Source organism: Rhinopithecus roxellana, chromosome 18 (assembly GCF_007565055.1).
Source record: "Rhinopithecus roxellana isolate Shanxi Qingling chromosome 18, ASM756505v1, whole genome shotgun sequence".
NCBI lineage: Eukaryota > Metazoa > Chordata > Mammalia > Primates > Cercopithecidae > Rhinopithecus > Rhinopithecus roxellana.
The window spans coordinates 50,453,923-50,471,072 of record NC_044566.1 but is presented as its reverse complement, the minus strand read 5'-3'; the positions used below and the strand labels follow the sequence as shown (position 1 = coordinate 50,471,072).

General features: G+C 37.6%; 1 protein-coding gene across 5 annotated transcripts in view; it reads left to right on the top strand.

Annotated features, from left to right (window-relative positions):
* DGKH (diacylglycerol kinase eta) overlaps positions 1-17,150 on the top strand; it is a 203,237-nt gene that overhangs the window by 181,092 nt on the left and 4,995 nt on the right. For 2 of the 5 annotated variants that reach the window (XM_030922229.1, XM_030922232.1), the window contains 7 exons: positions 595-708; positions 967-1,101; positions 2,282-2,445; positions 6,523-6,628; positions 7,588-7,680; positions 11,233-11,352; positions 11,694-11,802. In XM_030922229.1, coding sequence (XP_030778089.1) covers positions 595-708; positions 967-1,101; positions 2,282-2,445; positions 6,523-6,628; positions 7,588-7,680; positions 11,233-11,352; positions 11,694-11,802 — 841 coding nt within the window. Of the gene's footprint in view, positions 1-594; positions 709-966; positions 1,102-2,281; positions 2,446-6,522; positions 6,643-7,587; positions 7,681-11,232; positions 11,353-11,693; positions 11,803-13,268; positions 13,400-15,374; positions 15,400-17,150 lie in introns of those variants that run through there. The other 3 variants (XM_030922228.1, XM_030922231.1, XM_030922230.1) reach the window with 3 other exon arrangements.

Genomic DNA, 17,150 nt, shown 5'->3' with positions numbered 1-17,150 from the left:
AAGTTCCCTCAAAAGTTTTGTATTAAAATATAAAGCACATATGTATATTGCTTGTAAAACCTTGAAAGATTTCCCTTAGAACATATCAAGTGAACTGGATCATAATTTGCATCTTCATTAACTTTAACCTTATGAAACTATATCACCTTTTCTATGAAACTGTATCAACTGTCTAGTTTTTTTTAGATTTCCAAAACTTACATGTATCATCTTATTAACACATTTGAATTACGTATGAACATGTATTTAACATGTTTTATTCCAAGATGAATCATTTAGAAATATATTAGTTAACTGGTCTAAAGAGTAGCTTAATGAGAGGTATGAGTAGTATATCCATGTATGTTTGAAAACCCTTTTTAAAGTTATGTTTATTGTAAGTCATCTTGGGGGATTTTTTTTATTGGATTATTTCCTAATAATATTTACTTAAATGAATTATTAAATATATTAGAATTACTAAAATAAATATATATGTGTGTGTGTATGTGTGTGTGTGTGTGTGTGTGTGTATATATATATAGCAGTTTACATTGCTTGATGTGCTCTTCCCCTAAACATTCAGTAGAAGTGCAATGTAGTTTTTCCTTTCAGATATTTGCTGCACCGTCATTTGATGACAAGATCCTGGAAGTTGTAGCAATATTTGATAGCATGCAAATGGCAGTTTCAAGGGTCATTAAACTGCAGCATCATCGAATAGCCCAGGTTGGTTTCTCTCATCAAACCTGACTGCACTTCTTGGGCTAAGGAGGGTTGAGGGAATCTATTCTAAATGACTCCTACACTGGATATTCATCTATAATATTCAGACTTCGTTGTCATATCAGTTTTTACCATGTCATTTATAAGTGATAAAGCATAATATTCTATTCTGTAGAATAGTCTAATACTCAAGCCTGCATATAGATTTAGTGTCATTTTCTCCGAATGATTCGTACTCTAAAATAATTTGTTTTATTTCAGTGCCGTACAGTAAAAATCACTATATTTGGTGATGAAGGAGTCCCAGTGCAAGTGGATGGTGAAGCATGGGTTCAGCCTCCAGGGATTATCAAAATTGTGCACAAAAACAGAGCACAAATGCTAACAAGGGACCGAGTATGTAACAAAAACATTCTTCTAGAATAATGTCAGGTTTTTAAAGACTCTGAAATTGTTACGAAAAAATAGAAAACTAAAACATTTCAATTGTCTGTTAAATCTGACATTTAAGTCTTGGTGGTTTGAAATATGAACAAATATTTATTTATTTATTTCATTAGGAGTTTATTTTTTAGAGCCATTTTAGATTTACAGAAACATTGGGCAGAAAGTAAAGAGAATTCGAATTATGTTCCTATATACTTCCTCCTCCCCCTTCTTCCCTATACATGTAAACTCCCCTATTAACATCTTGCGTTAGTGTGGCACATCTGTTACAACTGCTGAGTCAATACCAATTGGTTATTATTAACTAAAGTCCATAGTTTCCATCACTCTTTGAGTTGTACATCTGTGGGTTTGGACAAAGATATAATCACTTGTATTCACCATTGCAGTATCATACAAAATTATTTCACTGCCCTAAAAATTCCTTGTGGTCTACCTATTCATCCCTCCCTCCCTTACCCTTACTCTGGGCAATCATCGATTTTTTTTTTTTTTTTTTTTTTTTTTTTACTGTCTCTATTATTTTCTTTTTTGCAGAATGTGTGTTTTTAATTAAGGTCAATCTTTATCAAAGAAGACTGCTAATATTTGCCCCATCGAGTATATATAAAATAGTAAAGATTAAAGAATAAATTGAAGCAATAGTAAAGATTGAAGCATGAAATCTTTTTTTTGTTTGTTTTTGTTTTTTTGCTTTTGTTTTGAAACAGTCCTGCTTCATTGCACATGCTGAAGTCCAGTGGTACGATCATAGCTCACCACAACCTTAAACTCCTGGGCTCAAGCAATCCTTCTACCTCAGCCCAGCTAATTTTTTTTTTTAATTCTTTTTTGTAGAGATGAGGTCTCAGTATGTTGCCCAGGCTGGTCTCCAACTCCAGGCCTGAAGTGATCATCCCACCTTGACCTAATCTCTTCTTTAACTTTTAAATGATGTATTCATGATCATTGACTGCACTACTTTTCATGTGTTGCATTACATTGGAAAAGTTTGAAATGTCTTTTTTATACTTGTGATTTATTTGAGGAGTCATTAGAGAAAAAGCAATTGTAGTTTTATTAAAGTACACATTTACTTGGACCTCTGAGTTCAAAACTAACAACTCATTACAATATTGATTTTAAATAGGCCTTTGAGAGCACTCTGAAATCTTGGGAAGATAAGCAGAAGTGTGATTCTGGTAAACCAGTTCTCCGAACCCATTTGTACATCCATCACGCCATTGACTTAGCAACGGAAGAGGTGTCGCAGATGCAGCTGTGCTCCCAGGCTGCAGAGGAGCTCATTACTAGGTAGGGGGCTCTGCTGGCTTTTCAGGCTGCGGGAACTCTGGTCTCAGCCAATTTTTGTTTTTTTAATCTTAACACATTGTTTTAGTGGTGGTATCAAAAAGAGATGCAATTACTCTTCTTCGCATACCACTCTTTACATTATTGCTTATTTCTCCATTTTATATACAGTCTTTACACTATACTGCCCACTTACATGTTGCCTTCTAATTACTAATTAAATGTTTATGGAATGGAGAGGGAAGTCTAAATATTAATCCTGTTCCAGAGGAGAATCAGGAGCAAAAAGAATAAACAGACTTCAAAAAGCAGTTTCAGACAAGATATTAGAGAGATTTTGAGACCACACATAAATTAATTTCAATAGACAGAAAGGAGATAAAACACAAGTCCTATGAGTATTAAACAAATAAAAATCACTATGACCAGGGAAAACTTCAGAGGGGAGGAGGGACCATAGGCCTGTGTCTTACTTCCTCTTCACTTGAGTCTTATCTACCAAATGGGATTAATAAGAGCTGTTTCACAAGGGTGTGTGAGGATTAAATGAGACTCTAGGGGTGAGTGCTATAAGCACATTGTATTAGTCCATCTTCATATGGCTATGAAGAAATACCTGAGACTGGGTAATTTATAAAGAAAAACAGGTTTAAAGCCAGGCACAGTGGCTCACTCCTATAATCCCAATACTTTGAGAGGCTAAGGCAGGTGGATCACTTGAGGTCAGAAGTTCGAGGCCAGCCTAGCCAACATGGTGAAACCCTGTCTCTACTAAAAATACAAAAATTTGCTGGCTGTGGTGGTGGGCACCTATAGTCCCAGCTTCTTGGGAGGCTGAGGCAGGAGGATCACTTGAACCTGAGTGGTGGAAGTTGCAGTGAGCCAAGATCATGCCGCTGCACTGCAGCCTGGATGACAGAGTGAGACTCCATCTCCAAAAAAAGAAAAAATAAAAAGAGGTGTAGTAGACTCACAGTTCCACATGTCTGGGGAGGCCTCATAATCATGGCAGCAGGCAAAGGAGAAGCAAAGGCACGTCTTACATGGCAGCAGGCAAGAGAGTGTGTGCAAGGGAACTGCCCTTTATAGAGCCATCAGATCGTGTGAGACTTAGTCACTATCACGAGAACAGTACAGAAAAAACTCACCCCCATAATTCAGTTACCTCCCACTGGTCTCTCCCACGACATGTAGGGATTATGGGAGCTACAATGCAAGATGAGATTTGGGTGGGGACACAGCCAAATGACATCACACATCATGTCTGGCATATTGAGTGCTCTATACACAGTAACTTTAGATTCTTCCCACATCTTCATCTGGTCACTGATAAAAAGGTTGAAAAAGAAAAGAAGGAAAGCAAAGTTCAATGGTTTCAGGGGCTAACTCACATCTTTCCTCCTCTCTACTATTTGCCATCTGCTCCCCTCCCATTCCTTACTCTACTCTTCTAATATTTATTAGATAGCTAGAATGTATGAGATGTTAGAGACAGAAGAGAAAAGGCATACATCCCCTACTGCTAGACCAACAATCAGAATTAGAATCAAGTCTTATAACTGCAAAATGTTGGGTAACTCAGAAGAAAGGGAAGAGAAAATGAATATTTACTCAGCTATACCCACACAGCTGCATTATTGTACATCTCAGCTTCTTATCCATAGGGTTGTTAGTTTTAGAGTAAATACATCTCTTTTAGATCCTACAGACAACTTCTGTGGCCTCTAATTTACAGTGTTTTTTTGAAACCAAAATATACTTCCATGTTCTAATCCTGTGAACCATCCAAATAATCTTACCGTAAAAAGGAAGCAAAGGTTGACTAGTCTTGCTTCTGGTCAACATAGTTTGGCTCCCCATCTGTTTTTAAATTTTGCAGATGAAATCAGGCTTACTTGGCCGGGCGCGGTGGCTCAAGCCTGTAATCCCAGCACTTTGGGAGGCCGAGACGGGTGGATCACGAGGTCAGGAGATCGAGACCATCCTGGCTAACACGGTGAAACCCCGTCTCTACTAAAAAATACAAAAAACTAGCCGGGCGAGGTGGCGGGTGCCTGTAGTTCCAGCTACTTGGGAGGCTGAGGCAGGAGAATGGCGTGAACCCGGGAGGCGGAGCTTGCAGTGAGCTGAGATCTGGCCACTGCACTCCAACCTGGGCGACAGAGCAAGACTCCGTCTCAAAAAAAAAAAAAAAAAAGAAAGAAAGAAATCAGGCTTACTTGTCTATTTTCAGAATTTATTCATTGACTATGCAAACATATTCAATTTTTGAGCCTCTTCTGTGGGCCAAGCACTGTTTTAGGCTGGGGATACAAGATGATTATTTGACAGCACTACTTAATTGGCTCACAGATTAGTAGGAAGGAGAAATGTGGCCAAAGTATTGACATGAGGCACACAGTAGACTCTCTAGATACACAGAGGAAGTCAGAGGTAGTGAAGGAGGGCTGCCTGGAAGAAGTGACCTTTCAACCCAGTCTTGAGGGAAGAGTAAGAAAAGGAGCAATTTAAGCATGGGAACCAGCCTAGGAAGAGGCCCAGAGGAGTGTGAGTGCATGCTACTTTCAGGAAATCTCAGAGAGTTTGGGGTGACTGAAAGGTTGGCATAGTGTATGCAAGAGTGTGTGGAATGTAGATGAAGAGGTGAGGAGGAGCCAAATCTTTACTGGGCTGTTCTAGAAGTAGTGTGGAGGGGTTTTTTGGGAAGACAGCAAAGCTGGGGCAAGGTGAACACTGAGGATGCTGTAGAAGTTGTCCCTATAAAAAATGATAGACTAAAGCAGTAGAGATAGAAAGGACAAGTGAGATTAAGACAGTTTAGGATTTCAATTTGGTAAATGGGCATGAATTAGGAGACAGGCTGACCTTAATGTTCTAATGAGTGGCTGGATGATTGTGGGGTGCCTTTGATGGAGCCATAGGGTTCAGGAAGAGGAGTAAGTGTTAGAAGGAAAATGATGGGTTCCGTGTTGGACTTTAGAATTTAAATTACATTAAAAATACCTAGGAGATTCAGTAGGCAATTAGAAATGTTGATCTGAAGTTGATTTATGTCTTTCCTTTTCTCTGAAAATTGGAATAACCTTTATCCATCTCTGTTCTGAAAAATAGCCCATTCTTCATGATTTCTCAGTGTTGCTGATAGTAGTGCTGAGGTGACATTTGTAAGCCTCTTTGTACCTTAGATATCCGTTGTATAATCCTTAAGAATTAAATTATTTTTCTTTACTCTTGGTTCAGTTATATAGGGCTTCGGTCCCTTTTCTTGTTCTACCCTTTCCAGATAGAAAATATTTCTCTATGAAGCTGTCAGAAGCAAAAAAACATTTGAACAGCCCTGCCTTCTTGCTCATCTGCGAGGCTTACAACATTTTCTAGCAATTGGAGGAACTTTTTCTCCTTTCTTGTCCTTGGCCTTAGTGCCTTCCAGAATTTGGTCTTTTCAGGACTATTCTTAGAGGTTCGGATACCAGTGGAGTATGGCACAACAGGCTTAGAGTTAGATAGAAATAGATTCCGATCCTGCTCTACAACTGACTAGCTCTGTATACATACCACATCTCTCTGAGCCTCAATGTCATCATCGATAATATGGAGATAATAAATCATAGCTACATTTAAAGGCTATGAATATTAACTTACATACTGCTTGTGATCACTTTGTGTATCCATGACAAATACGGTAATGCTCTTCCCTAATCTGTTGCATTTGCAGTTTCAGTGAATGAAAGAGAAGTTTCTAGTCTTTATATCTGTGATTCCTCTCACTTTCCAAGGATACTGCAAAATGAAGTATTGCTATATTTCATTCTTCAAAATAGCACTTCAATGTGTCTCCCTCTGATTTTAAGCCTAACTTTTTATACAAAGATTTTTTTATTTCATATTTTTTGTTGCAGTGGGGTCTGGATTTGTAGATCTACCTGTGTCATTCATAATTGAGCAGCCATTAAAAATGTTCTTCCTTACTGATCTTCATATATTTTTTACTTGTTTTATCCTAACACTTCTTTACTTCAAAAAAAAAATGAGCAATACTCAGAAAAGTTCTTTATTCATTTGTTTCGTTTTTGCTTTTAGGATCTGTGACGCAGCCACAATTCACTGTCTTTTGGAGCAAGAACTGGCCCATGCTGTGAATGCCTGCTCGCATGCCCTGAATAAAGCCAACCCAAGGTGCCCGGAGGTGAGGATCTAATGGTAAATTCTCATTCCACAGATTCTTTTGGGTGTTACACATGTATTTGCATTCGTAAAATATGCCCTGCCCTGCGAAAGAAAGTTATGTTGTCTGTATGAGTCTCTACAAACTTGCAGTAAAATTGTGGCCAACTGTTTCTTTATTTTCCTTTTCCTATTATTTTTTTCATTCCTGCTCTTAAATTCTCTCATTTTTTATGTTTCACTTTCAATCACTTGTCACCTTCCATCTGCCTTTACTCTTTTTTTAACTTGTATCGTCCTTTCTTACTCCTTTTACCTGACCTTCTGCCCTGTGCCTTGTTAAAGGGCAAGCCTAGATATCATCAATGTGCATTTCTTAGAGATGTTCATTCATTTCTGAAGTTGTGCACTGAAATTATTGCTACTTCGTTTTGTTTTGCTAAATTGGAAATTGATGCTTCTGTAAAATTTTTAATGTAGAAGTTAATAATAGAATTGATAGAATATAACTCTATTAAAATGTGATACATGGTACAATGCTATAGTATAGAGAAAACTGATAGCTTTTTTTATTATTATTTGATTGAAATTACTTAAATTAATATACAACTAAGTACTTGTTCTCAAGATTATAGTCTAAAAAGCAATATGGTTAGTGCTACTGAGAGGAAAAGTTTTATTTGACTGAACTTTTTAATGGAAATATGTATATGGTGGTACTAGCATATACATATTCATTAGGTAGGAGATGTGATCCTGAGTGTATTCACTGTAGTTGGTGCATTCTTTTGGTTCTATAATATAATAATAATGAGATAGTCATACTAACAAATGTATGAAATTTTGCAATTACAGAATTTTGGTAGATTAAAAAAATGTGTGCTGTGAATTTAAATTATAAGAATAAAATTTAAAGTATTTACTGGTAATGAAATCCTATTTTAAAACAGATCACATGTCTTTGATGTTCTTCTTTTCTAGAGTCTTACAAGAGACACTGCCACTGAAATAGCCATCAATGTGAAGGCGCTGTATAATGAAACAGAATCTTTGCTAGTTGGCAGGGTTCCTTTGGTAAGGAGAAGAATGATTGATAACGTAAGAGTGATGAATTAAATGTCTGGGTCTTACCTTCTTTGGGGAACAGGCATTCGGCAGATTCTAAGGCAGAAGCAGCCTTCTGGCTTCCATCCTGAGAGCTGCCTCTTCACCTGGCTTTTGTCTTCAAGAAAATAAATGGCTGAAGTTAGGAGTCATGATTCAGGCTAACAAGAGTGGAGATTTCCCCTCATATATGCCATCCTGTTTTTAGGCAGCCCTGCTCTGTCCCATTCAGCTTCCAGAGACGTGAGCTTTATAAAGTGTCGTAGACATTCCTCAGGTACTTACTATTGCACACAAGTAGAGGAACTCATGGAGTTTGTTCCCTGAATTAACATTTGAATGTGATTAGTATGGTCCTCCAGGTTTGCTTAAAAGAGGACATTTTCTAGACACAGTGTTTCAAGAACTAAATTTCAAAAACTCTGCCTTGTTTAATCCAGATTGGTCCTGGAAATCAAGTTCAGGCCAAATCTGAATCTGACCACAGCCCACGGATCTCAAGCATAAATGCTGGAAGCTTGTTGATGTCTTGTTAGTTAGCCTTTCTTTACAAATACCTCACCATTTTCAAGTGTTCTAGCATCTTGGCTCTTCCCGCCACTTAGAGTTCGATTGTGGCTCATTCCCACATTCTGTTACCACTGTGTGGGAGGCCTAATTCATTTGCTGTTTTTTATTCCTTTTTACAATTCTGTTTAATTGGTAGTTGATGATCTTAAAATTTTCTTTTGACAGTAATTTTCTCTCTTGGTTGGGCAAATCTACACCTAAATAAAAGTGATACTAAGAGTCACAGTATCTGGCACAGCGGGTGAATGAATAGGTGGTGCGTCCCACAGCCTTGCTATTAAGTGCCCGAGCTTAGGGTTTCTGTTTTCACCTATGGTCCAGAAAAGTGCCACCTTTGGGGCATCCTTTGCTCTTAGAAGAGAAGCTGAAAGACTGCATGAAGGCCATCACTCTTACCTACCTCCAAAGGAAACTGAAACACAGCTTCCTTGGGACAAGAGGTGGCTGGCTCTACTATGGCCGTGAAGAAATCCTTTTACGAAGAAACATTGGTTATCTCTTTTGATAAAACCAATGGGACCCCTTCTTGGCTTTTTTTTGGCACTACTGTTTTTAACCAGAATCTTCTGCTAGTCCTATAGGAAATCCAGTGACCTGTGAAGATCATTTCTTACAACTAAAAGCATAACTTATTCTGTACTTATTTTCCCTACATGAAAAGTACCTGCTGAGTGCTACCTTGCTAATATTTATTATTTGTATTATGTTAATATGGACTGACTTTCCTTCTCCACTTTTAATTTTCTCCCATTGTTAAATATGAATTTTGGTTTAAAATGTGCACTGGTGAATTTTACCAAAACCTTTGACAATAGTGATATCACAATAAGGAGTTGATTGTATTTGAGAGCAACTAAGATTTACTCTATATTTTAGTGCCAGAACGAATTTGTAATAACCATTTTATAAGTTTTATAAGACATATTCTTAGACTAAAAGAAAATTAATAAATTTTAAACACAACAGGGTAGAGAATCTCCTTTTTTTTTAAGACAGGGACACACTCTGTCGCAATGGTGTAATCTCGGCTCACTGCAACCTCAGCCTTTCTGCTTCCAAGTGATTCTCCTGCCTCAGCTGCCGATTAGTTGGGACTATAGTCATGCACTACCATGCGTGGCTTTTTATTTTTTTCTTTTCAATAGAGACAGAATTTCACCATATTGGCCAGGCTGGTCTCAAACTCCTGTCTTCAAGTGATCCACCCGTCTCAGCCTCCCAGAGTGCTGGGATTACAGGCATGAACCACCACGCCCAGCCAAGAATCTCCATATTTTTAATCACTACTAGAAGTGGTAGATACCGTGAATAACAAGGGGAAACAAACACACAAAACAGTTCATCATAACAGTAATATTATCTCTGAACTTTTAGTTCTAAAATTCTATAAACATATTTATAAGAACTCTATAATTTTAAAGTAATTTATAAATATATTGATCAGCTAGCAGAGACCTCAAAAATAATCTAGTCGGCCAGGCTCCGTGGCTCACGCCTGTAATTCCAGCACTTTGGGAGGCTGAGGCAGGCGGCTCATTGTAGGCCAGGAGTTTGAGACCAGCCTGGCCAACATGATGACCCCATCTCTACTAAAAATACAAAAATTAGCCGGGCCTGGTGGTGTGCGCCTGTAATCCCAGCTACTTTAGTGGCGGAGGCACGAGAATTGCTTGAACCCAGAAGGCTAAGGTTACAGTGAGCTGAGATCGCGCCATTGCACTTCTAGCCTGGCCAACAGAACAAGACTGTGTCTCAAAAAATCATCATCATCATCATCACCTTGTGCTATTTCCAGAGGAAGAAACAAAGTCTTCTGAAGTCAGTTAACCTTCTTTTGGTTACATAGTTAATTACAAGGCCAGGAGTAGAATCCAATCTACTGCCTTCCAGTTCTGTGCAGAGGAATGTTTAGTTAATCTTTGTTCATTTATTGAACTTGTAAGTGCATTTTAATACCTACTTTCAATGAGTTAATGCAGATAATAGGTGAGCAGTTAAATTCTCCTTAAAATATCCAAACCCAGTTTCAGATGATAAGCCATTGAGCTTTTTGCTTTGCCCCAATTTTTACAACAGATTTTCATCATAAATTTTTCTAAGATTCATGGTTTTTTTCCCTTAAGCTTATTCTTTAAATTTTCAAAGAGATTTTTCTGCAATTCTTTTTATATGATAAGTTTTTAACCAGTTTAAAAAGTATTATGTGTTCATGTGGTGACTTTTTTTTTTTTTTTTTTTTTTTTTTTGAGTCAGAGTCTCTGGCTCTGTCACCCAGGCTGGAGTGCAGTGGTACTATCTCTGCACACTGCAATCATCACTTCCCAGGCTCAAACAATTCTCCTGCCTCAGCCTCCTAAGGAGCTGGGATTACAGGGACCCAATACCATGCCCAGCTAATTTTTGTATTTTTAGTAGAGACGGGGTTTCACCATGTTGGCCAGGTTGGTTTTGAACTCCTGACCTCAAATGATCCACCCGCATCGGCCTCCCAATGCTGGGATTATGGGTGTGAGCTATCATGCCCAGCCTGGTGACGTATTTAAATCAGAAGGATTTTTGGCACAAATAAGTAGAATAGTAAGACTGCCCACCTATGCCACCAGGAAGAATTGGTAGATAAATGGTTGGAAAGCATGGAGGGAGATAGGAAAGAAGACATTTACACAGAAAAAAACACCAAAAGAATACTTCTTCTATGAAGTTATTAAAGTTACACTAGCTACTCATATGATCTTTGGGAAGTAATGATTAGAGTAAATCTATTCAGATTTTTAAAAATGAAGTCAATATAAGAGAATTTACTCTTAATATTCCTTAATTTAAAAAAATACTAGCTTAATAAGGATTGAGGCCGTTCACTGTCAAAATACAATGATTTATTCTACTTGAGGCTGGCCACTGAGTCTTGTTTTGTTTTGGTAAATAGCAGCTTGTTTTGTTTCTGGTAAATAGCAGCTGGAATCGCCACATGAAGAGCGGGTATCCAATGCCTTACACTCTGTGGAGGTGGAATTACAGAAATTGACAGAGATTCCTTGGCTTTATTATATCTTACACCCAAATGAGAATGAGGTATGTAAAATTCAGCCTGTTTCTCTAGAAATGTAGACCATATCACTAGAGAATTTGAACTCATCTTTGAAAAAGAGATATTTAGGGAAAAATGGATTTTGAATACTATTTTCAAATGTTCTGTTCTTGAACAAATGAGAAAAGGCATTTATGTGAACAAAGACATTTTAGGGGAATTGGGACATTTTCAGTAGTACATTATGAACTTTTTTTGAAGAAGTTAATCACTGTTCTATAATGTTTAGTGTTTATAACTTATTCCTGTGTTATCCCTATTATCAGAGTAGGTGTTTCTCCTTTTCATATCCCAAAAAAGTTACTTTCTTGCTCGATTTGAACAGGAACCTCCTATGGATTGCACCAAAAGAAACAGCAGAAGCACCGTATTTCGAATAGTGCCAAAGTTTAAAAAGGAAAAGGTTCAGAAGCAGAAGACAAGTTCACAGCCTGGTAGGTGGTCCATATGGGAAGGGGAAATATAACATTATGAAAAAAGAATTGACTAGAGTGACATCATGGAGGTCATGAAAATGTTCTGGAGCTAGACGGTGGTTGAGCCTTGCGCAATATGATGAACATACTGTCAGTGAATTCTACGCTTTAAAATGATTAAAATAGGGAATTTCATGCTTTATGAATTTTGCCATAAAAGAATCCTCTCATACCTAAAACACATCTGAATATCACTGGGAATCTCTAGTAAGGAAGCACAAAAAAATGAAGTGGTTGCTAATTTGCTTCTACTTTGTTTAGTGGATGTCAGCATTTCTGTTCAAATGGTTCTTTCTCAACAGCAATTCAAAGCATCAGTGTATAATTTTTCTTCTTATAAGTACAGTTTTTAGATTACTTTGATAAATGGAACATAGAAACTTTCATTTACTCACTTAACCTGCCGAATATATTTTCCACCTAAAGTTATATATTCTCTTTCTCCTGTTTTGAGGACACTGTTTCACCCCCTCAACAATGACAATATGCTGTGATACTTGCATTCTCAAGCAGAGATTAAGCCCCCTCTTTGCTGCTATTTCTTTCCTTCCTTTTTCACTTTTCCTTAGAGTTTAAATGTACAAGTATGCTAGTACTAAAGCACCTTCAAAATCTGTTTGTACAATGGTAGCTGCCTTTCATAACCAAATAAGTTTATAAATTCCTCTGAGTGCACTATCTCTTTTAAAAAGTGATGTAAAGCCTTATTTTTGATATTCATAAAGCAGCTATTGAAAGCCATTTAAAAACCAAATATAGCAAATAAGTAGGCTTTTATTAAGCTAATCAGTGTTGAATAAAATGTATAAGCAAATGATACACACCAAAAAATAACATAATCCAACTAATCTCAGAAAGCAGTGCTATGGAATTTTTAAATGACATTAAATTGGGATTTAACAGCACATTGATTGCCATTATTCTCAGTAGTAGGAGAATCAATCAAGACTACACTTGAAATCAGCAAGACCTTAAGCAGAAAAGTTTGTGTAAAATTGAATACCCCATATTAGATTTTAAATTGTAATTAGCATTTGTAGCTCATTTCAGTCTATAGCCATTTTCATACAGAGTCTGAAGGAAATCATCAGAGCTTATTTAGAGCTTGCACCATTGATCCTAAAGATGTGAAATACATTTTGTATGCATATTGTATAGGTCGGGTGGCTTTAATGAGGAAACCGGACTAAAGCTAAGCATGGGTGCACGGCAGCAAATGGTTTTGTACAGTCGGATCGTTGTGTTGATAGTGTATAACTTGCATGGGAAAAAGTGGAACTACAGTTTTGTTGAAACAACACCTTTAACCTTTCTTTTGCTAGCACTGCCGCTGCACTCTGTTTTGCATCTTCTTTGGCCAACCCTTGCTTTGTAATGCATTGAGCATGTAGAAATTAAGGGGGTTTTGCTCTTAACTTTGGTAGTTCAGAAATGGGGCACAGAGGAAGTTGCTGCTTGGCTGGATCTGCTCAATTTGGGAGAGTACAAAGATATCTTCATCCGTCATGACATCAGAGGGGCTGAACTTTTGCATCTGGAAAGGCGAGATCTTAAGGTATTTCCTTTGTGCTCTTCTGTTCTTGAAATTTTTATTGCAAAATGGAATCCTTTCTCCTGTGCCTCTTCTGATATGTGCTTTTAGCTTCGCTTATGTTATGCAAATGTGTAGTAATCTAACATTCACTGTCCTGTGGTCTGAGTTTCTTGTATGCTTTTTAACAAGCATGTCAGCAGTATTTTCCTGGCAGAATCACTCTATTATAGCTACAGCTTAGCATGAACTTAGTAATTTTTCTCTGCATCCAGTGATATGACTGTTCCTGTGCTAATATTTCCAAATGGATCATGTTTCCATCAGCTCATTTTATTGCATCAGCATGGAAGGTGATAATTTGGCTGAAAATGACTAAAATCTAATATATGGTTAACAACTAAAAATTAATTCAAAATACCAATAACAAAGCCTTTCTAATATATGGAATGAGAAGAGAGACTTACAGCAATGGCTACTTAGAGTCTTACAATTTGTTGTGTTTTTAAATCAGCCTTTTTTAGGTCACATGAATAACCAGACTGAGAAATTCAAATTTCCTTTCTATGACATATTGTTAAAATTCTATTATTCTCGAAAAGAATTTTTTTTCTTTAGTAAATGAGGTAAAAATTTTGCCTAGCTTTTACTAGAAAACAGCTCAGAGCCTATTAGTTATTTATGACGAGAGAGAAAATTATTCCTTCACCATCTGTAGCATTTCCCTTCTATTCTTTGGGTGAAGTCTCAGTAGTGGCGGAAACAGCTGAAGTAGGTTCTCTGGCCAAGGTTTAGGAGTAGGATTTTGTCATGTTGTATTTTCTTACCACATACTGCCATTTTAAATTTCCAATAAGTAGTAACATTTGTTGGAGTGATTCCTTTCCTGTAGACCAAGTTCTAAAATGCATTAAATTTTATCATAATACAGAGAATTCCTAACAAATTAATGAACTGTTGCACCTTTATCTACAAATACGTTAGCAAAAATCTTTGAACAGATAATAGGTAGTATAAAGATCTTTAGTAAACAGATTCACAAAGAGTTTTAGCACATCAAAAGGTGAGCACCACTTATACCTAAACAACTTTTGCCATAATAAAATAATTAATTAATTACCTTAATTGAGAGTCCTAAATCTGAAACATAGCAAAATATGTAGTATTAGAGTTCATAAAGCAAAAGTTGGCTTCCAAGCTTGAAATGAGTCCACAAAAAAGTAAATGTAGGGGGGATCATGATATCCAACATGTTTGTGTAACTTCTGATATCCTTGGCAGATACCAATATTTATTAATGACTGCTTAATATATTATGCTAGCTTCTCTGCATGATACCTGCCCTCTGGAAGCATGCATCGCATTTGCTGTGAATAAGCACACATTCAAGGAAAAGACTGTGTGTATGTATAAAAAATATACATACATAAATGCATATATGTATACGTGTTATATGTACACATACAAACCTATAGAAATATACAGGTAGACACACAATGATTGAAGCAGAATGCATGTGTAGAATGGAAAAACATACACTAAGGCAAAGTTAGAAAAGAATAGAAAGGAGATGGTTAAGAATTAATGTTAGAAAACATTCTTTTGCTTTTCATGGGACTTTTTTGTCTGTTTTGTTTTTATTTTTAATGCAAATTACATTCTCTCTCTTAAAACTTTTAGAAATTTGTATTGACATGCATTTTAAAAACTGTATTGGGTCTGAAACAAGATGTCGGGGGGTGGATGAGAACAGGAACATTTCACAGAAAGAGTCTTCTATAGCACAAAACCATGAAGCTAGGGAAGAGCTGCCCTTGTTCTCTGCGGTTGTAGCTGTCAGCAGCGCCAAGTCCTTCGGACCGAAGCCTCTAAATGCTGGTGAGGGATCACTCACTCCTTAGGTACTCCGTTGCTTCCGGTACTACTTGTGAATCTGTCAGTGGCACACAGGTTCTTTCTCAGCCCTGCCTGACCTGATTTGTGAACTTTTGGATTACAGCACCAGCCGGCTGCTTGGTACTCAGGTATTATACAGGGATATCAATCTCTATTTTTGCTTTTTAAAAATTAATTTATTTTTATTTATACAAAAATATGTGGGTACAGCTGAGCACGGTGGCTCACACCTGTAATCCCAGCACTTTGGGAGGCTGAGGCGGGTGGATCATGAGGTCAGGAGATCGAGACCATCCTGGCTAACACAATGAAACCCCATCTCTACTAAAACTACAAAAAAATTAGCCAAGTGTGGTGGCACGCTCCTGTAGTCTCAGCTACTCAGGAGGCTGAGGCAGGAGACTCGCTTCAACCCGGAAGGCAGAGGTTGCAGTAAAATGAAGTCACGCCACTGCACTCCAGTCTGGGCGACAGAGCAAGACTCTGTCTCCAAAAATGAATACATACATATGGATACAAGTGCAATTTTATTACCTTTATAGTGGTTAAGCCAGGGCTTTTAGGGAATCCATTGCCTGAATAATATATATTGTACCCAATAAGAAATTTCTTATCCACTCCCTCCCACTCCCTTATCCCTCCAAGTCTCCATTGTCTATCATTCCACTAGGTCCGTGTATATACCTATTTAACACCCACTAATGAGTGAGAACATGCAATGTTTGTCTTCCCGTGTCTTCTTGTTTCATTTAAGATAATGACCTCAAGTTCCATCCAAGTTGCTGCAAAAGACATGTTTTCATTCTTTTTTAAAAAATTCTTTTCTATGGCTGAATAATATTCCAGTGTATATATGTGCCACATTATCTTTATGCAGTCATCCATTGATGGAAACTTAAGTTAGAGATTTTCAGTCTTAACATGTCCAAAAGCAACTCTTGAGCTCCTATTACACTCCTGTTCTGCCCCTTCTCCAGTGCTCTGCATTTTATAAATCAGACTTCTGGCTCTTCAGGTAGTCTAGGCAGAGAAATGAGGGTCATACTTAGCACCTTCCTCTTTTTTGTCAGTCTTCCCCTAACCCGTCAAGCCCATCACCGAGTCATATTGATTCTAATCTCCATTCACTTCTCTTTATCTCCTGTCCACAATCCTGCTCCATGCTACTGTCCAGTTTTGCTTGTGTAGGGTCAATAGCTTCCTAACTGGTCTTTCCACTGCTGCTCTTTGTCTTTGCAGTCCATTATCCACATGGCAAACAGAGTGTTATTTTAGCATCATCAATCAGGTGTACACTTTTCTGCGTAAAACTTTTCAGTAGCTTCCCATTTCTAGGGAATAAAACCCCACATCTTTTTGCAGGCCTACAAGGTTCTGCCTGTGTATTCAACCTCCTGTGAAGTCTCTGGCTCCTCCCTGGGCCTTATTTCAGTTGCTTAAAAATACTACACTTTTTCTCACCTTAGGGATGTACTCTCTTTTGCTGTGCTTCTTCCCCTACGCTTCACCTGGTTAACTCCTGCTCAGAGATTAGCTCAAGTGTTACTCCCATATCACCAAAACAACTAGACATAGTGACATGACAGTCTATAAAGTTGGGAAAAGGAAAATATGTGTATATATATATATATATATATATATATATATATATATACACAGAGAGAGAGAGAGAGACTCTCATTCTGTCACTCAGGATGAAGTGCAGTAATGCAATCATGGCTCACTGCAGCCTCAGCCTCCTGGGCTCAGGTGATCCTCCCACCTCAACCTCCTGAATAGCTAGGACTACAGGTGCATGCCACCACACCCAACTAATTTCTTTTATTTTTTGTAGAGACAGGGTCTTGCTATGTTGTGCAGGCTGGTCTTGAACTCCTGG